Source organism: Prosopis cineraria, unplaced genomic scaffold (assembly GCF_029017545.1).
Source record: "Prosopis cineraria cultivar Desert tree isolate PC_DT_omini unplaced genomic scaffold, ASM2901754v1 PC11, whole genome shotgun sequence".
Taxonomy (NCBI): domain Eukaryota; kingdom Viridiplantae; phylum Streptophyta; class Magnoliopsida; order Fabales; family Fabaceae; genus Prosopis; species Prosopis cineraria.
This window is the reverse complement of record NW_026555342.1, coordinates 31109550-31131659: the sequence shown is the minus strand read 5'-3', so window position 1 is coordinate 31131659 and position 22110 is coordinate 31109550. Positions and strand designations below refer to the sequence as shown.

At 28.1% G+C, this 22110-nt stretch overlaps 1 protein-coding gene across 1 annotated transcript; it reads left to right on the top strand.

The window, feature by feature from the left end:
* The first annotated feature begins 1869 nt into the window (after positions 1–1869).
* Positions 1870–3263, top strand: LOC129286464 (probable nucleolar protein 5-1). The gene is made up of 3 exons (XM_054922424.1): positions 1870–1877; positions 2372–2813; positions 2892–3263. Exons 1-3 carry the CDS (start codon positions 1870–1872, stop codon positions 3261–3263), a joined length of 822 nt encoding a protein of 273 aa, XP_054778399.1.
* The last annotated feature ends 18847 nt before the right edge of the window (positions 3264–22110 follow it).

Genomic DNA, 22110 nt, shown 5'->3' with positions numbered 1-22110 from the left:
ATTCAGAACCAAAGATATGTCTCCGAACTTTCCCTTCATTTTCCTTTTAGTCACCTACCAAAGTTCGGGCAACCATTGACATCACCCTATCACTAATCCATCTCTTTCCATTAAAACATTGTAGCTCTGCACGAGTCAAGTAGTAATTATACAAATCTATAATGATCCTATTGAAGAAGAAGGAAAAATTAAATAGATTGTCACTAATACTTTAGTCAGTCAATTTTTAGGCACAATATAGGGACTTACTTGTCTCCCTCATCTTCCTCACATGGTGTTGTGCATATTTGAAATAATTGCTCCTTCTCATCCATTTTTCTCTTCTTTCCAACATTAGTTCTAACCCATGGAGATTTCACAACAGATCTTTTATATCTTTTTGATCTTCTAGGATGTTTACTTAATTGTACTTCTCCTCTCCCTTCCTCGTCCTCGGTAGAATCTTTCCCTCCTACACCTGCCTCCTTAGCCTCTTCCTCCTTTGAATCGTCATTGTTGCCCTTTTCTTTAGGAGAACCTTACTGTTCATCATCTTTTTCTTTATCTTCTTCACCTTCTAATTTTTCTTCTTCATTCTCTTCCTCTTTTAATTGTTCAGCTCCTTCTTCGTTGTATTCTTCCTCTTCTAATTTTTCTTCTTCATTCTCTTCCTCTTTTGATTGTTCATCCCCTTCTTCATTATATTCTTCCTCTTCTAATTTTTCTTCTTCATTTTTTTCCTCTGAAGCTGTCCCCTCATCAACAAGTCCTTCCTCTTCTATTTTTTCATCTTCATTCTTTCTCTCAGAATCTATCCCTTTATCATCATCTTCTTCCTCTTGTGATATTTCACCTTCTTCCTCTCTTGAACCTTGTCCAAGCAGCATTGATTGTAAGCTCATTAACTCTTCTCTAATGTCAGACACAAATGATAGCATTTTTCCATACAGCCTCCTTACTTCCTGCAAGACAATTACTAACTCAGTACATAAATAAGACCATATATATCTGTCCATTGTACTCTATTTTATACATACCGGGTGAACAAATGTCGATTCTTGATACACCTTAGTAGATGAACTACCATGTACAGTAGTTGGCTCATGCAAGATGCCTCAATTACTTTTTTTCTCCAACTTTATTCTTATATTCACTTTATCATTGTCCCAATATTTTAGAGCATTTACAGCTTTTGGACAACCTTGGCCAACTGGAAAATTCTAGAAGCCCCATACCTAAAAACTTGACAAATCAGTATAAACATAAAACTTTTACATGGAAAACTTTGAGAGACTATCACTTTAGATTAATGTAAATTGAACACACACTTACCATTAGAAAGTAGATACATCCCCCAACGTTCTTCCTCGTCCTTCCCTTCACCCCAATCATATGCGCTTGGTTTCTTTTGTGTCTCATAAACGACCTTCAATATACGGTCACTAAGCTCAAGACTTGCGGTTGGCAATAGCAAGGTTCCCAATGCATACATTACAAAAGGTAACTCAAATTTAGCTACCTCCTTTCCAGATATAATCATTTCAGCTATTTCCTTGTAAGGCATTTTATAGTAAGTATTTCTCAAATTCTTAAAAGCTCTATCATTCACATTGACATCCCCAGTAATCTGCTTACCCTCACTACATAAGCCTATTAAGTCATTCACATCCTTGGCCTTCATTTGCTTGATTTTCCCCCTTATGCGTATTTCACGAGTTGGGGGGTTAAAGGCACGCATCAACTCTCTACAAATATCTCTTTGAATTTTTTTACAAGACACATCAAGAAGCCTATGGAATCCTAGCTTCTCAACCCTTTTTTGTAATTTCTCATCTTTCTTAACATATTTTGCCACTTCACCAAATTGGCTAGGAGAGCAGTGCGTATGAAATGGTACGGTATATCTCTTCACTGTTGTCTTTGCTTCCTTTATTTGGAAAACAAATAGGAAAGTTCAATTACATGTGTTGAAAAGAGATATATGCATACTAGTCATTACTAAGTTCCAACTCACAGATTTCTACACTAGCATTGTTTATTAGTAAGAAAAAAACACAAGTCACAAAGGCATGACGGTTCACTAGTTATGACAGTTCTCTAGTCAATGGAGCATATTGTTGTTGTCAATAGAGTTTATGGTTGTAGTCATTGAAGTAATTAGTTGTCATTCATGGAATAAATGATTTTGGTTAATACAGCATATGGTTGTTGTCATCAATGGAGAAATTCATCCATATTTAAAATTACATATTTTTAAGTAGAATTGGAAGTTAAACTAACCACAATAAAAATATAAAACGCAAGAGGAGTAGTTGAAAGTTGAAACATGCAAATACGCGCCTTAAGTAATTATAAAAATCTCATGAATAGCTATACTTTTGCAACATATCAGAAATATACTTGGTAAGCTTGACTTGATAAACATTAGAGAACTGTGTGACCAGGTTTTATCTCTTTCAGAGTACAGAGCACAACTATATGATTATCTTAAGAGCAGGATGAACACTATTGCACCCAATTTGACCGCTCTTGTTGGGAAGCTTGTTGGTGCTCGCCTTATTGCCTATGGTGGTAGCTTCCTCAATCTTGCAAAGCTACCAGGGAGTACTGTACAGATACTTGGTGCTGAAAAGGCTCTCTTTAGGGCCCTAAAGACTAAGCATGCTACCCCAAAATATGAGCTTATTTATTATGCATCATTAATTGGTCAGCTTGCTCAAAACTTTAAGGGTAAAATTTCTCGGTCACTTGCTGCAAAGACAGCATTGGCGATTATGGAAGATGCTCTTGGACATGGTCAACATAATTCAATGGGATTGAAAAACAGAGCCAAGGTGCTCGTGCTATTCTTTAGTTAGTTCTCTTACTTTTGTTGTCACTTGCTACCATTTCTTATATATACTTTCACACAGCTTGAAGCACGCCTAAGGAGTCTTGAAGGCAACAAACTAGGTAGACTTGCCGGTTTAACTAAAGGAAAGCCAAAGATAGAAAGCTATGACAAAGATTGGAAGAAGGGAGTTGGAGGCTTCCGTCAAGCTCCTCATGGTGCGTCTGTGGATGAGGAAATGCAAGAGCTTCCTGTTGCTGAAGAAAAGAAAGAAAAGAAGAAAAAGAAGAAAGAGAGAAGTGGGGACAACGATGCTGCTCTACAAGCTGATGCTGGCAAGGAATCAGATCAGGTGGAAACTGCAAAGAAGGAGAAGAAGAAGAAACGTAGGGATTCTACTGAGGATGGCCAGGTGCAGGCTGAGGAGGATTACAGAGACAGTGAATTACGGTGAGAAGAAAATTGACATACGAGCAAAAAAAATAGAGATGAAGAATTACAGTTATGTGCAAAAACGGAGATGTAAAAAATTAAAGTCACAATCGAGATACCAGCTAAAAAAAGAAAAGAACAAACAAAGGAATAATGGGAGAAGAAAATGCATAATGAATGGCAATTGAACCTGTGGTGGCGAGACAGCGGCAGAGGACGGCAGAGACAGTTGGATGATGGCGATTAGGGCAAATATGAGTCGCTGAAGCAGGAGCGAGCAACTCTCGTTCTTTACTCCTTCGAGTTTTTCACTCTCTAACGGCGTGACGGTCTTCTCCGATGGAATGCGACCGCGAGAATAGTGCTCGGCCGTTAGCTCTGGAGCACGACAGAATGAGGAAGACACAGCTGTCTTCAGTTTTGTGGGTTAGTGGGAAGCAGACCGATTTTTCATATTTCAAATAGAGGGCAAATGGGTAATTTTGTTTTTAGATTTATTTACCCTTAGGTCCCTAGGGACCTGGCAGCTATTTCTTAAATTCATGGGACCTCAGCGTATTTAAAGTGCTTCCATGAGACTTTAGACTGATTCTCCCAATTTGTTAATTAGAGGATTAACATTAATAGAAAAATATCCAATACCCTTTTTTGGCAACTCCCTCACGTAAAAATTAAATGGATTTTTGTAAGAGCCATGTGTGCTACAAATTTTCTTGACATAAAAATTCGAAGCTAGTGGTTAAGAAAAATAATTTGCATTAAAACGTATCAAGTATATTATAATTTTTACTCTTAAAGTGGTTTCAGTTTAAAATTTTGCTAACAATATAGAATAATAAGCATAATAATAAATGAAAAGGTTTTTAAAGAATAAAATTAAAGGATGGGCAGATTGAGAATACCTGTAAAGGAGTTGTACTGTAGATATAATCCTTCTAGCAACATCTCATTGTCAGCTAGCATTGGAAGATTACCATTCAAATTATTTTTTCCTAAACTCACAATTCTTAGAGAAGAAATGCTAAAGAGAGACAATGGAATCTCACCTATTACAATTTGAAAGTGAACAATGAAAATTACATTAAAGTAAGATATAATAGTTACAAGACTCTAATTAATCATTTAACACTAAATTGATCTTGGAGAGAATAAAAGCAAGATAATGATATAATGAAACAAGAAAGTTCTATGGGATTATATTAATTGATGGCCATTTTTTGGGAGTCAAAAAATTAATCTAACAATGATAAATATAATAAATACTCTCACATACACAAATATTTTCACCAGGCCTTTCCCCAATTAGATTCTTTCTATCAACAGAGTTTGCACCCCCAACCCCCAAAAAAAAAAAACCACAAAAGATTTCTTTCTTGTTTATTCTAATATGTTGATTGTCATAAGTAAAAATAAATAATAAAAAGTCAATACTTTTATATATAATTGGTACTGTCCATTACGTTAGATATGAGTTAAATCAGATAATAATGTTTGTCATGAAAATATTACCATATGTGTGTCTTTGATTTTCGTGTTTGTAAGGAATTAAATAATTCATAAAAACTACACATCCACTTGAAAAGTGTTGGGCAACATCTAAATAGTTTGATAGCAAAATTAAAAATTCTATCTTGGAATATTAATAGCAAATGTATATTAAAAAATATTTCAATATTCATGAATGTGTATGAACATCTTGTGGATATAATTAAATAAAAAAAATTCCAATTATCACTGGGTATATATGCTCTATTCAAGCCATCCCGAGATAAACTTACCCAACAAATCATTTTTATACACATTAAATAATTCAAATTTTGGAAGCCCAAAGCACACTTTTTTTTAGGGGACTATCAAATAATTTATATTTTTTAGAACACCATTGAAGAGTTGCTCACAGTGAGAAATAACACTAATACACTAATTAACTGATGATATAGAGCTCCAATTACTTTTTAAAAGCGATGAACCCTAATTGGCAGGACCAATAACCACAGAATAAATTAGTTTTCATGTTCGGGATGTGACTGTGTGTTTTAATGTGATTCATTGAGAAATTTAGATCAATTGTCTATATTTGTATATTTAAAAAAGAAAGAAAACTCCTTTTAAAAAGAAAATGCAAGGGACAAAAAATGAGAAATAAAAGGAAAGTGAGAAGCATCAAAACCCATGAGTCGATCTTTTCTATAATCTCTTTAAGATATTAAGATTAGATTGTTGTAGAGAAAACAAATAACCAAAATTAACCATTTTTAGAAGCTTGTCACCCATATGGTATAAAATCTTTTAAAGATATCTATTTACTTAGTTGCATTGAGAATGTTTTTTGCAAATTGATTCAATATTTTGCTTCACTATTTCAATATTTTTTTCTTTGAAAAATTGTGCCCCCACCATTAGATGAGTATGTGCTGTAAATATATATATATATATATATATTTATGAACATACAGAATGAACGAAACGATGAAAAGCAAAATTGTGCCCCCACCATTACGTGAGCGCGTCAGTAGAAAAAATGCAATCACACAACTATATATTTGTAAATGAGTTGATGATCATATATAATTCTTTTAAAGATGAGCAGTTACATATTAATTTTGGAATGCATCCCTCTAAATAATTATCATGAGCAAAGACTTCCAACAAAGGGAGTTGACGACACATTTCTTCTGGCAAATTGCCATTTAAATCATTCTTTTCAAGGTTAACCACTTTCAAAGGAGGCAAACAAGCCTATATACTTTTGGAATGACAATATCTTCAATTGAGACTTTTGGAGGAAGTATAGAATGAGCACTATGTTTATCACCCACACAAAGCTATAAAAATAATACACAAAATTTCCTTGAAAGCATAAAATTAAGGGAGGGGTGCAGTAGCCATAAATGGTTTGTCGCTATCTATTTCTACTGAAGAAGAAATATTGAAGAAAGATGATAGAATTTCACTTATATTTTACATTAAAGTGAGCATGTAGTTAAGCTCTCACAATTCTCTAACACTAAACAGGTATAGGTGCCATAAAAAGAATAAAAATAAGACATAATAGTATAATGAAATACGAAAAGCTTTATGAAATCATATCAATTGGCTTGCAATACTCTAGGAGTTCAAAACAAATATGATGCGAATGTAGTAGAGAGAATAAAAAATATCTTTTTTATTTGAGAATTGGATGTATTATCAAAATTACTTCGTCACAATACTCTTCAACTATAGAGTAGAGCTAGATTCCTCTACATCATCCTTGAAGGATTATATCTAGCAAACCAAATAGATTACCTTAGAAAAAAGACAATTATAGATATTTAAAGAATCTAAAATACTTTCTAAAATATCTCTTTTGACAAACTATTATAAGACAATTTCAATAACTCGAGTGAAGATATATTGAAAATTGTTGTTGAAATCATTCATGAAAATTTGTTGCCCACAACTTAACTTACAAACTGATATATTTTTTTTTGTTACTTTCTCCCCTATTCATTTTAACGTTATAATTTTATCTCTCCTCATCATTCTTTATTTAGTTATCTTTCTTTTTCATTATTTATCCTACTTCTTATCTCCCAAATTTTAATTTCAACTTAGATATTTATTAATTAATTAGCATATGAAAAAATTAATTTGAAAAGTACTATTTAATTTCACAAAGCATAATTTTGAAATTAAACATGTAGCACAGTTCCACCCTAAACCCAAATGAATTAAATGATACATTTTATTTATTTTGCTGATTATCGAGAATATCTCGTTAGTAATATGTACTCTGTTTTTTAATTTCACAAATTTTTACTTTTTTCTTTACTGTTATAGGATAGGTTGTGATATAGGTAGGTCAGTGTACCCCTTTTTTTTCTGTTTATTTCAATTTCAATGATTTTTATCTAACTTGGTATTTTTTTTTTTGGCGAAATATAGTCATAATTTTTTAGCCCAATATATGGTTGAACTAGCTTTTTTTCCTTAGTTGTATTTAAAATTTTGATTCAATTCGTATAATATAATATGTAATTGATTTTCCATAGTTATTTATATATTTTTGTCTATTATTAAATTTTTAATTCATCTGTTCTATGTTTAAAGGATAAAAAAAGTTTTAAGGAAATAATTATAGTTGATTTTGTTTCATATCACAGGATATATGAAATTAGAATAATTTAATTTAAATTTATGACTTTTATTTTTCAAACTCCGCGGATTAATTATTTTTGGCAAATTCCTATATATCTTCTAAGATGTATTCGACTCATATGAGAAATTAGATTCTAAGTTCCTTCAATTAACTATGACAAAAAACTATGAAATAAATGTTTATTGATTGTATATGGACTTGAAGTATGAGGCAAGGATTAATGGATCAGAAGATCTGATTATTGGGCTTGGGACATGGGGGCTTACATTGAAATGCTCTGGTTAGAAGATTTATTTATCCTTAAAACAAAAAACAGTAAAAATTGATATAAGATTAGCAGGAATGATAATGAATAACGTCAATCTTGTTATGATATGAATGGAATTATATTTATTAAATTTGTATTACTTCTCACATTAAGCTATATATGTAAATAATTCTATAAAATGCATTTAAAATGCATATTTCAAAATTTTTTTAATTAAATATTTTTATTGGTACAAAATAAATATTTTTCTAGCAACACAAGTGATATAGTATAGACATATTTAACATGCATTTGACGACAAGAAATGTGATAGCAAAATTAAAAACAGAAACAAGAAAAGCCTTCCAAATTGTTTTCTGCATGTATATAGACATTTCATGGATATAATTAAAGTTAAAGCCTTCCAAGTTGTTTTCTACATGTGTTAAAAACAAAAACAAAACTTGCCTTCGGAAAAAAAGTGCAGCGAAAATGAAAAGTAAAAGGCAAAGAGAAAAGCATCAAAATCCAAGTGGTCGTTTCCTTCATCTCTATCCAATTATATCATTATAGTGAAAACATATAATATAGATATTACAAGTCATCAAAATTAAACATTTCTGAAAGTTTTTTGTCACCTGTTAGCAGTAAAATCCTTTAAAATGTAATGCCTTTAAAGATGTGTAGTTGCTTTTTGCATTTGGAAAGTTTCCACAAATATAACTAATTTAAAATTTTATTTCACCACTACATAAGCGTGTGTCTCGTCAAAATATATTTGTGCGTAAACAAAATGATCTCATTTCCAATTTATTTCTGTCAAGAGATTAGGAAGAAAAACAAACAGCCATTCACCCCAACAGCCCAACCACAGACATATACGAAGAGGGACATATCTGTAATAGCACCGAAGTACAATTGCTTGCATCATATATGTCATTTTTATCCATAATCACTTTGGGATTAAATAATCTAATATTCTAATCCAGAGATAATTGACGTTTTATTCATAATCTCTTTGGGAAAAACAAAGAAATGTATACAGGTGCATACCTGTAAATGAGTTGGTGCTCAAGTCTAATTCTTTCAAACAGGTGCAGTTACTTATTGATTTTGGAACGCTTCCCTCTAAAGAATTATCATAAACAGCCAATATTTCCAGCAAAGGGAGTTGATGACACATTTCTTCAGGCAAATTGCCATTTAAATGATTCCTTGCAAGGTTAACCTCTCTCAAAGAAGGCAGGTTCCATAGAAATAAAGGAATTTCACCTGAAAAAATAAAAAATATTTAATTTGTTTGATAGTTAAGACAAACAAGCTTATACTTAAGGAATGAAAATATCTTCGATTGAAACTTTTGGGGGCAATATAGAATAAACATTGCGTATTTACATTTATCAGCCACACAAACTGTATAAATAATACACAAAATTTCTTTGAAAGCATATAATGAAGCGAGAGGTGCGTTCACCACAGATTGTGAGCTTGTAGAAGAAATGTTGAAGAAAGATAATAGAATTTTACTTATTTTTTACATTAAAGTGAGCTTGTATAGTTAGAAGCTCTCACAGCGCTTTTTAACAATGTTACAATTACTTTCAAAGATTGATGAGCCTTTTTTTATCCTTTTGGAATTGGATGACAATTGTTTTCTGAAAAACATAAAAATGTTCCAAAGAAAAAAAGATCATGCATAAAAATGCCAAAATAAAAATAGAAGAAAATGATTGAGACAAACACAAATATCTGTACATATATAATACCAAAATAAAGAACGAGTTGTATTATACATATATTTTTTCTAGCAATGTAACATCTTATTGCCAGCCAATATTTGAAGATTACCGTTCAATTGATGTTTTCTATTCCATTGCTATTTATCTTGATAAACCTGGGGCTATTACCAACTCTTGCTATATCGGACTGTTATTGCCAATGGTGGCCTTGTGGGTATTTGCTTAACATGACTGTATGTTTTAGGACTCAAACTCTAGGCCTCAAAACAAGCTGGTTTAACTCCCTTGACTAGTTGAACCAAATGCCTCTTGGTCATTCAATTGATGTTTTACCCACAGGGCCAATTGATGATTTTAACTTGAATTATTTTTGGTCAATGCTCATTTTCAAGAATAATTAATTAGTTTGCTAATGGAATGTCAGAAAAGCTATATATATATATATATATATGTATATATATATGTTTGCCCTTAACAACAAAAGTATATAATCAAATGATTATCGCTTTTTTTTAGCATACGATAACCCTGAGCTGGTGTAATTTACAAGATCATGATGAGTTGAATTGCAGCCCATCATTTTCAATCAATTTTATATTCAAGAAAGCATGCATATTAATGTTAGCGGGAAATGATATAATACAATAGTGTTTTAGATTAGCCAGTGAAAATGAAATAACATGCTTCTCTAAAGCACATATATGTATAATTAATTACTTATAAAATGAAAATATCTTCAATTGAAACTTCTGGAGGCAATATAGAATAAGCATTACTTTTATCACTCACACAAACCTGTATAAATAATACACAAAAGCTTGTAGAAGAAATTTAATAGAAAGATAATAGAATTTCACTTATTTTTTTTACATTAAAGTGAGCTTGCATTGCTAGAAGCTCTCACAATGTTCTTTTAACAATATTACAATTACTGTGAAAGATTGATGTGCCTTTAGATCTATTTAGATTAATAATTGTAGCAGAAAATTGGATGACATTTGTTTTCTAAAAAACAGAAAAATGTTGCAAAGAAAAAAGAAGAACATGCATTAAAAATATCAAAATAAAAGCAGAAGAAAACAATTGGGGACAAAGCCAGATACCTCTACATGATCCTTAAAGTATTATATCTAGAAAACCAAATAGGCTGGTTTAGAACAAAGACAATTATAGATATTAAAAATAATCCAAAACACTTGGCCAAAAAAAAAAAAATCCAAAACGCACATGACAAAATTGTTATAAGTGAAGATAAGTTGAAAATTGTTGTTAAAATCACTCCTGAAAATTTTTTCTCTACAACTTAAATTATAAAATGATATATCTTTTTTTTTTTACTTCTCTGCTATTCATTTAAACTTCATATTTTTCTCTCTTCTTGTGATTCTTTATTTATTTAACTTCATTTTCAGTATTTATCATATATAACTTGTTTTTAATTTGAAATGTATAATTTAATCCCACAAAGTTTAATTTTGGAATTAAACATGTAGGGCCGTTCCTCTCTAAATCAAAATGAATTAAAATTATGTATTTTATTTATTTTTTCAGTGTCGAGAATATATCGTTTATGTACTTTGTTATTAGTTTCAGAGTTTTGTGTTTGTTTTCTTTACTGTTACAAGATATGTTGTGATATATGTAGTTTTTTTTTTTACCATTCTGTTTTGTTTATATATCTTTGTCTATTATAAATTTTTTTAATTCCTCTGTTATAAGTTTCAAAAAATAATTTTTAACAAAGTACTTATAATATACAATTCTTGGGAAAATATGAAAAATATGAAAAAAAAAGTACAACTACGAACAAATATGTTTTTGAGGGAAAAACTAATGTGCCAAAAGATGTGATAATTGGGCTTGGACTAGGTGGGCTTACATTGAAGTGCTATGATTTAAAAGATTTGCTTTAACCAAATTTCTGAGAATCCAGCTCAAAAAAATTGAATATTTACTTTTAAAAAATTTAGGTTTTTTATATAGTAATTATTGATATAAGATTAAAAGTAATGACAAAAACAGCAAAATGTCAGCTTATCCAAAAAAAAAAAGAAGGAAAGCAACAATCTTGTTATGATATAATCGACATTATATTTATGATTTATGTTAATTCTCATCACATCAAGCATTAATATATGTAAACACTACTATCACCGTTTTGTTTTGTTTTACTTTGCATATGATATTTTTTTCCCCAAAAAAAAAGTGTTTCTCTAGCAATACAAGAGACAAAGTACATGTTAAAGTAAATTTGGCAACAAAAACATCATAGAAAAAATAAGAACAGAAACAAGAAAAGCCTAGTTTAAATATATATTGCTAGAAACCTGTATAATAGAGCCAGAAATTCAAAACACATCCAAGTATATAGACATATCATGGATATAATTAAAGTTAATATCTTCCAAGTTGTTTTCTATATTTGTAAAAAAGAAAAGAAAAGAAAACTTGCCTTTGAAAAGAAAATGCTGTGGAAAACAATGAAAAATAAAAGGCAAGAGAGAAGAATTAGAATTCAAACATGCAGCACAGTTCCACTATAAACATAAATGAATTAAATGATATATTTTATTTATTTGCTGATTATTGAGAATATCTCGTTAGTAATATGTACTATTATTTAATTTCATAGAGTTTTATGTTTGTTTTCTTTACTGTTATAGGACAGGTTGTGATATAGGTAGGTTAGTCTACCATTTTTTTTGTTTATTTTAATTTCAATGATTATTATCTAACTTGGTATTTTTTTTTGGGGGGGGGGATAGTCATAATTTTTGAGCCCAAGATATGGTTGAATTAGCTTTTTTTTTTTCTTTAGTTGTATTTAAAATTTTGATTCAATTCCTATAATATAATATGTAATTGATTTTCTATAGTTATTTATATATATTTGTCTATTATTAAATTTCTAATTCATCTGTTATATGTTTTAAAGATAAAAATGTTTTAATGAAATAATTATAGTTGATTTTGTTTCATATCACAGAATATATGAAATTAAAATAATTTAATTTAAATTTATTACTGTTATCTTTTCAGATTTGGTGGATTAACTATTTTTTCCAAATTTCTATATATTTCCTAAGATTTATTCGACTCATTCAAGATATTAGATTCTAAGTACCTTCAATTAACTATGATAAAAAAAATTAGAAATAAATGTTTATTGATTGTATATGGATTGGAAGTATGAGGCAAGGATTAATGGACCAAAAAATGTGATTATTGGGCGTAGGATATGTAGGCTTACTTTTCTACTTTTCTTTTGAGCCTAGGATATGTGGGCGTACTTTTCTTTTGGGCCTAGGGTATGTGGACTTACATTGAAATGCTCTAGTTAGAAAATTTATTTTGAGAGAATGATAATTAAGAAACTTCTAAGAACATTAATCTCAATTACAGACTGTGAAATTTTGAAATTCCAGTTAAGGATTATGGTCCTTAATTGTAAACAAAAAAATATAATTTATGAGGTGGGATTTACTAACGCGACTTGAGAATTCACTAACCGAACTTGAGAAAATTACTAACGTATATTGTAAAAACATGAAATCCCACTTGAAAATAAAATGTTTAATAAAAAACGTCACTTGAAAATTCACTAACTAGACTTGAAAAAAATTTTAATGTATATTGTGAAAAAATGAAACCCCACTTGAGAATTATTAATAAAAAGTGACTTATCCAAATTGGTGTTTTTTATTAAACAATCGATTTTCAATTGGAGTTTCATATTTTCACAATATATGTTAGAAATTTTTTCAAGTCGAGTTAGTGAATTCTCAAGTGGTGCTTTTTGTTAAACAATTGATTTCCAAGTGAGGTTTCATATTTTCACAATATACGTTACACATTTTCTCAAGTTGAGTTAGTGAATTCCTAAGTGGCAATAATGAATTCCACCTCACAAACTACATTTTTTTATCACAATTAAGGACCATGGAATTGTAAAATTTCATGATCCGTAATTGAGATTAATATTTTTAGCAAGTCCTTAATCATCATTCTCCCATTTATTTTTAAACGATTTAAGTTTTTTTATGGTAATTATTGATATAAGATTAGCAATAATGATAATGAGCAATGTCAATCTTGTTATGATATAATAGGAATTATATTCATTAAATTTATATTATTTCTCACATCAAGCAATATATGTAAATCATACTATAACCATTTTATTTTGTTTTACTATGTAAATGAGATTTTTTGTTTTTTAAATTAAATATTTTATTGATACAAAATAAATATTTTTCTAGCAAGACAAGTGAAAAAGTACATACATATTTAAAATGCATTTGATGGCAAAGTTAAAAACAGAAACAATAAAAGCCTTCCAAGTTGTTTTCTGCAGGTCTGCAGACATATCATGGGTATAGTTAAAGTTAATTCCTTCCAAGTTGTTTTCTACCAGTGTTAAAAAAAAAAAACAAAAAACAAAACTTGCCTTCGGAAAAAAAATGCAGGGAAAATGAGAAATAAAAGGCAAGAGAAAAGCATCAAAATTCAACATTCCTGAAAGTTTATTGTCACCTGTAAGAAATAAAATCATTTAAAATATAATGCATCTAAAGATGTGCAGTTACTTTTTGCATTTGGAAAAGTTTCCACAAATATAACTGATTTAAAATTTTAATTCACTATTAGATGAGTGTGTGTCATCAAATATATGTGTGAAAACAAAATTATATAATTTCAAATTTATTTCCGTTGAAGAGATTAGGAAATTGTTGTGAAATCACTCCTCAAAATTTGTTCCCCACAACTTAACTTATAAAATGAGATATCTTTTTTTCCCTTTCTCTCCTATTCATTTAAATTTTATATTTTTCCTCTACGCATCATTCTTTATTTATTTAACTTCATTTTCAGTATTTGTCCTATTTAACTTCTTTTTAATTTGAAATGTATTTTTTAATTCCACAAAGTATAATTTTGGAATTAAACATGTAGGGTACGTTCTTCTCTAAATCCAAATGAATTAAAATTACGTATTTTATTTGTTTTTTGAGTATTGAGAATATATCGTTTATGTACCTTTTTATTAATTTCAGAGTTTTGTGTTTGTTTTCTTTACTGTTATAGGATATGTTGTGATATATGTAGTTTTCTTTACCATTCTGGTTTGTTAATATATCTTTGTCTATTATAAATTTTTTAATTCCTCTGTTATAAGTTTTTAAAAAATAATTTTTAACAAAGTAGTTATAATATACAATTCTTGGGAAAATATTAAAAAAATGAAAAAAGTACAACTATGAACAAATATGCATGTGAGTGAAAAACTAACGTGTGAAAGGACGTGATAATTGGCCTTGGAATATGTGAGCTTACATTGAAGTGCTATGATTTAAAAGATTTGCTTTAAACAAATTTCAGAGAATCCAGCCCAAAAAATAGAATATTTACTTTTAAAAATTTAAGTTTTTTATATAGTAATTATTGATATAAGATTAAAAGTAATGATAAAAATAGCAAACTGTCAGCTTATCCAAACAAAGAAAAAAGTAAAGCATCAATCTTGTTATGATATAATGGACATTATATTTATTAGATTTATGTTAATTCTCATCACATCAAGCATTAATATATGTAAACCCTACTATCACCGTTTTGTTTTGTTTTACTTTGCATATGAGATTTTTTCCCCTAAAAATAAGTGTTTCTCTAGCAATACAAGAGACAAAGTACATGTTAAAGTGAATTTAGCAACATATATAAAACGTCATAGAAAAAATAAGAACAGAAACAAGAAAGCCTATTTTAAATATATATTGCTAGGACCTGTATATTAGAGCCAGAAATTCAAATCGCAACCAAGTATATAGATATATCATGGATATAACTAAAGTTAATATCTTCCAAGTTGTTTTCTATATTTGTAAAAAAGAAAAGAAAAGAAAACTTGCCTTTGAAAAGAAAATGCTGTTGAAAAAAATGAAAAATAAAAGACAAGAGAGAAGAGTTAGAATTCAAACATGCAGCATGGTTCCACTATTAACCCAAATGAATTAAATGATATATTTTATTTATTTGCTGATTATTGAGAATATCTCGCTAGTAATATGTACTCTATTATTTAATTTCATAGAGTTTTATGTTTGTTTTCTTTACTGTTATAGGATAGGTTGTGATATAGTATGTCAGTCTACCACTTTTTTGTTTATTTTAATTTCAATGATTACTGTCTAACATGGTGTTTTTTTTTTTTTTGGGGGGGGGGTATAGTCATAATTTTTGAGCCCAAGATATGGTTGAACTAGCTTTTTTGTTTAGTTGTATTTAAAATTTTTATTCAATTCCTATAATATGATATGTAATTGATTTTCTATAGTTTATTTATATGTCTTTGTCTATTATTAAATTTTTAATTCATCTGTTATATGTTTTAAAGATAAAAATGTTTTAATGAAATAATTATAGTTGATTTTGTTTCATATCACAGAATATATGAAATTAAATAATTTAATTTAAATTTATTACTGTTATCTTTTGAGATTTGGTGGATTAATTATTTTTTCCAAATTCCTATATATTCCTAAGATTTATTTGACTCATTCAAGATATTAGATTCTAAGTACCTTCAATTAACTATGATAAACAAAAAAAGTTTATTGATTGTATACGGACTTGAAGTAAGAGGCATGGATTAGTGGACCAAAAGACGTGATTATTGGGCCTAGGATATGTAGGCCTACATTTAAGTGCTTTAGTTAAAAGATTTACTTTTAAATAATTTAAGCTTTTTTTACAGCAATTATTGATATAAGATTATAATTGATGATAATTAGTAATGTCAATCTTGTTATGATATAATTGGAATTATTGTTATTAAATTTATATTATTTCTCAAATCAAGCAACATATGTAAATAATACTACAACCATTTTATTTTATTTTTCTATGTATATAAATTTTTTTAATTTAATCTTTTTTATTGATACGTAATAAATATTTTTCTAGCAATGCAAATGATAAAGTACATACATATGTAAAATGCATTTGATCACATGAAATGTGATAAAAAAATTAAAAACAAAAACAGGAAAAAGCCTTACGGGTTGTTTTCTATATGTATGTAGGCATATCTTAGATATAATTAAAGTTGATGCCTTCCAAATTATTTTTTACGTGTTAAAAAAACAAAACAAAAACAAAACTTGTCTTCATAAAAATATGTATAAAACATGAAAATAAAAGGCAAGAGAAAAGCATCAAAATCCAAATGGTCTTAATCATCAAAATTCAACATTCCTGAAAGTTTATTGTCACCTGTAAGGAAGAAAATCCTTTAAAATGTAATGCTTTTAAAGATGTGTATTTACTTTTTGCATTTGGAAAAGTTTCCACAAATATAACTGATTTAAAATTTTATTTAACCATTAGATGAGTATGTGTCGTCAAATATATATGTGTGTGTGAAAACAAAATGATCTCATTTCAAATTTATTTCTACCGAAGAGATTAGGAAATTTTTGTTGAAATCACTCCTGAAAATTTGTTCCCCACAACTTAACTTATAAAATGATATATCCTTTGTTTTTTCCTTTTCTCTCCTATTAATTTAAACTTCATATTTTTCTCTCTACTCATCATTCTTTATTTATTTAACTTCATTTTCAGTATTTGTTCTTTTTAACTTCTTTTTGATTTGAAATGTATTATTTAATTCCAAAAATTTTGGAATTAAACATTTCAGGCCGTTCCTCTCTAGATTCAAATGAATTAAAATGATGTATTTTATTTATTTTGTGAGTATTGAGATATATCATTAATGTACTTTGTTATTAATTTTGAGTTTTGTGTTTGTTTTCTTTACTGTTATAGGATAGGTTGTGGTATATGTAGGTTTGTTTACCATTTGTTTGTTTATATATCTTTGTCTAGTATAAACTTTTTAACTCCTCTGTTATAAGTTTTAAAAAATAAAAATAATTTTTAATGAAATACTTATAATATTCAATTCTTGGAAACTTATGAAATAAATTGAAAAAAAAAAAACTATGAACTAATCTATATGTGAGGGAAAAACTAATGTGCCAAAAGATGTGATAATTGTGTTTGGGATATGTAGGCTTACATTGAAATGCTATGGTTTGGAAGATTTGCTTTTAAACAAATTCCAAAGAATCCGGCCCAAAAAAACAAATTTCATAGAAGATTGGCTAATAAAAAATTTAAGTTTTTATACAATAATTATTGATATAAGGTTAGAAGTAATGATAAAAATAGCAAAATGTCCGCTTATCAAAAAAAAAAAAAAAATAAGAGTAAAGTGTCAATCTTGTTATGATAATTGTCATTATATTTATTAAATTTATATTAATTCCCATTACATCAAGAATTAATATATTAAACGCTACTATCACCATCTTTCTAGCAACACAAGAGACAAAGTATATGTTAAAGTGAATTTGGCACAAAAAACGTCATAGAAAAAATAAGAATAGAAACATAGAAAAGCCTGTTTTAAGTATATATTACTAGAAACATATATATTAGAGTCAAAAATTCAAAACACCTGAGATATAGGCATATCATGGATATAATTAAAGTTAATACCTTTCAAGTTGTTTCTATATTTGTAAAAAAAAAGGAAAAAGAAAAAGAAAAGAAAAACTTGCTTTGAAACGAAAATGCAGGGAAAAAAATGAAAAAACAAAAGGCAAGAGGGAACGATCAGAATCCAAACTGTCCATTATATATTTTTTTATATATTAGATAATATCATTATAGTGGAAACAAATATAGATATCACAAATCTTTTAAATATGGTGCAATTATTTGATGTTTTATACAAATATATAATTGAATTAAAATTTTATTTCACCATAATAAAGTGTTTTGTGACCACACACACACATAATCACATGATAAAAACATGAACAAACAAATGAAATGATGAAAAACTAAAGGATATGTTATCTCAAATTTATTTCCATTGAGATGTTGCACGTGGATATATCTGTGAACGAATTAGCACACTTAACTTAAAGATTTTGGAATGTTTCCATCCCAATTACAAATTCTTTCTTCACTTTCACCTCACTTTTAGACTTTTATATATCATATATGTCACTTTATTCATATTCGCGTTGGGGTTACTCAATCTAATCTAGAGCTAACTGACATATAAAGCATCATATTCCATGCCTTTAAAAGTAATCTAGCAGACTTATCAATATTCACTAATATCTTATAAAAATGTGGAATAGAATTAAGACAATCTTATAATTAAAACTCTTACCTTGCAAGTTGCTGATGGCAAGATGTAGTAATTGGAGGTTGGTCAATTTCCAATGTCACTTGAAATGATTCCTAGGTTGAACATATATCACCTAATTGTAACCCTACTAATTCTTTGCATTGATGCCAAATGGAAGGTATTTCGCCAAACAAATCATTTCCATTCACATAAAATATTTCAAGCTTTGGAAGCTCAACACACACATTTGTTGGAAGACTCCCTGATAATTTATTTATTCCAAGTTGAATGTCTTGTAGCTTTGAATTGTTAAATAATGAAAGATGGTATAGAACTAACAAGTTAATTCACTCCAAGATGCAATATCTTTAGTTGTGAAAGATCACCAATCTCATTGGGAATATCTCCTTGAAATATTAGGACGGAGAAAAACGAGCATGTAAGTAACAGTTTTATATTTTTATAAAATAAAACTATATAGTATGGAAAAAAAAACACAAATATATTCCAAATGATTAAACACAACTGCAATTATTTTAAAACAGGAATTACCATGCATGCAATTATTTGGACGTATTGGGCTCATTAAATTGTTTTATGCTTCAGTTCAGTTTATTATTTTACTTCGTTTCATATCACAGGATATATGAAATTAGAATAGTTTAATTTAGATTTATTATTGTTATCTTTTAAGATTTGGTGAATTAATTATTTTTGGCAAATTCCTATATGTCTTGTAAGACGTGTTCGACTCATTCAGAAGTTAGATTCTAAGTTCCTTCAATTAACTATGATAAAAAACAAAATCTAAGAAACACATTGAAATCAAATTTGGCCGTTGCGTTTCATCATTCGTATCAAAACACATTGTTGGGAGGCTCTTCAAAAAAAAAAAATCAGTTTTGCTAACTACAAGCTTTTTAAAAATAAAATAAAATTTAAATTATCCAAATCAAAATTAAATGTTCCAAATTTGTGCCTTGTAAGGGTTACTCTTTTTTTTTAAATGAAAAACAGATCATTCAAAAAGTTTTTAACGAAAGAATAATAAACATTTATTTTTAATCATTGGTTTTAGATTTGTTTGGACTATCATTATAACAGTATTATTTTTCTCATGGAATGACTTTATTAACTTAAATATACATGAAAATAAAAAAATGCTGGCAAAACATAAAAAGAATGTGCATAAATACAAAAAAAAAAAAAAAAAACAGAAATTGAGAGAAACATATTCCTCTATGACAATACATATAAACAATATTATTACATTCAAAGATAAATGAGCCTTTTTATCCGTTTGGATTAATAATTATAGCAGAAAATTGGATGAAAAATTTTCTAAAAAAATAAAAATGTTGCAAAGTAAAAAGAAGGACATGCATAAAAATATCCAAAAAAAAAAAACAGAAGAAAACAATCGAGGCAAACCCATATTCCTCTACGTGATCTTTGAAGGGTTATAGCAAGCAAACCAAATTGACAAGTTCAGAACAAAGACAATTATATATGTTAAAAAAAATCCAAATTGTTATAAGACAAATTAAATAACTCAAGTGAAGATAAGTTGGAAATTCTTGTTGAAATCACTCCTGAAAATTTGTTGCCCACAACTTAACCTGGAAAATGATTATTGTTGTTACCTTCTCTCCTATTCATTTTAACATTATAATTTTCTCTCTCCTCATCATTGTTTATTTATTTGACTTATTTTTCAGTATTTTTTCTATTTATTATCTCCCAATTTTTAATTTCAAATTAAATAATTATTGAATATTATTATAAGAAAAAATTTAATTTGAAAAGTATTATTTAATTTCACCAAGAATAATTTTGGAATTAAAAATTTAGTACAGTTCCTTTCTAAACCCAAATAAATTATAATGATGAATTTTATTTGTTTGTTGAGTATTGCGAATATCTCGTTTATGTACTTTGTTATTAATTTCAGAGTTTTGTGTTTGTTTTCTTTATGTTATTGGACAGGTTGTTTATTCAAAACCAAGTTAGACGGAGTATGTTGGTTCGTGTACCATTTTTTTTTTTTTGTAAATCATAATTTCAGAGTATGTAGGCTTTGAAAATTATTAAAAATGATTTTTTTTTTTTGAGGAAAAGAAGAGTGGTTGAGTGTTTGAGTGTGCAAGATATGGTTGAACAGATTTCTTTTTAATTTTAAAATTTCAATTCAATTCCGATATTATAATTTTAAATTTATTTTGTATATTTATTTATATATATTTTTGTATATTTAACCTCTACTATAAGTTTTAATAATAAAATAAATTAATTAAATAATATATACAATTCTTGGGGAAAAAATGAAATAAATGTTTAATGATATATGACTTTGAAGTGTAAGGCAATACTAATGGACAGGAATTGGCCAAAAAAAAAAAAAAACTAATGGACAGGAAGATGTGATAATTGGGCTTGGGATATGTGGGCATGCATTGAAATGATATGGTTATTACTTTTAAAAAGTTTAAGCTTTTTATACAATAATTAATATTGATATAAGATTAGAAGTAATTTTTTTATAAGATAAGATCAGAAGTAATGATAAATAGTAAATTGTCCAATCTTGTTATGGTATAACTGGAATTATATTTATTAAAATTTTTATTATTTCCCTTGAAGTCACATCAAGCAATATACATAAATAATACTATCACCATTTTATTTTCTTTTACTATGTATGTGGTGATTTTTTGTTTGTTAAAAACTAAATATTTTTATGTAATAAAAAAATAAATATTTTTATTGCTATACAAGTGACATAGTACATGCATATTTAAAATGCATTTGACAACATGAATTGTGATAGCAAAACTAATAACAGAAACAAGAAAAAGCTTTTTTAGTATATTGGCAAGAGCCTATACATTAGAAACAAATATTTGAAACTCATCCATGTGTATAGACATATCATGAATATAATTAAAGTTATTGGTAAAAAAAAAAAAAAAAAGTTGCATCAGAAAAGAAAATGCAGGGAAAATGAAAAATAAAAGACAGGACAGAAGCATCAAAATCTAAGTGGTCCTTTTTTATTATCTCTATCAAATTATATCATTATAGTGAAAACAAATAATGTTGATATTACAAATCATCAACATTAAACATTCTTAAAAGCTTATTGCCACCTATAAGTAATAAAATTCTTTAAATTAAATATAATCCTTTTGAAGATGTAGAGTTACTTTTCGCATTCAAAAAAGTTTCCACAAATATATAACTGATTTAAAATTTTTTATTTCACCATTATGTTAGTGTCATCAAAATATGTGTGTAAACAAAATCATTTCATTTTAAATTTATTTCTACCAAAGAGATTAGGAAGAAAAACAAACATCATTTACTTCAATAGCCCAACCATGTACATATACAGATAGGGACATATATGTAATAGCACCCAAATATAATTCTTTATATCATACATGCCATTTTAATCATGATTGCTTTGGGATTAAATAGTTAATCTAATATTCTAATCCAGAGCTGATTGACATTTTATTCATAATCACTTTTGGGGGA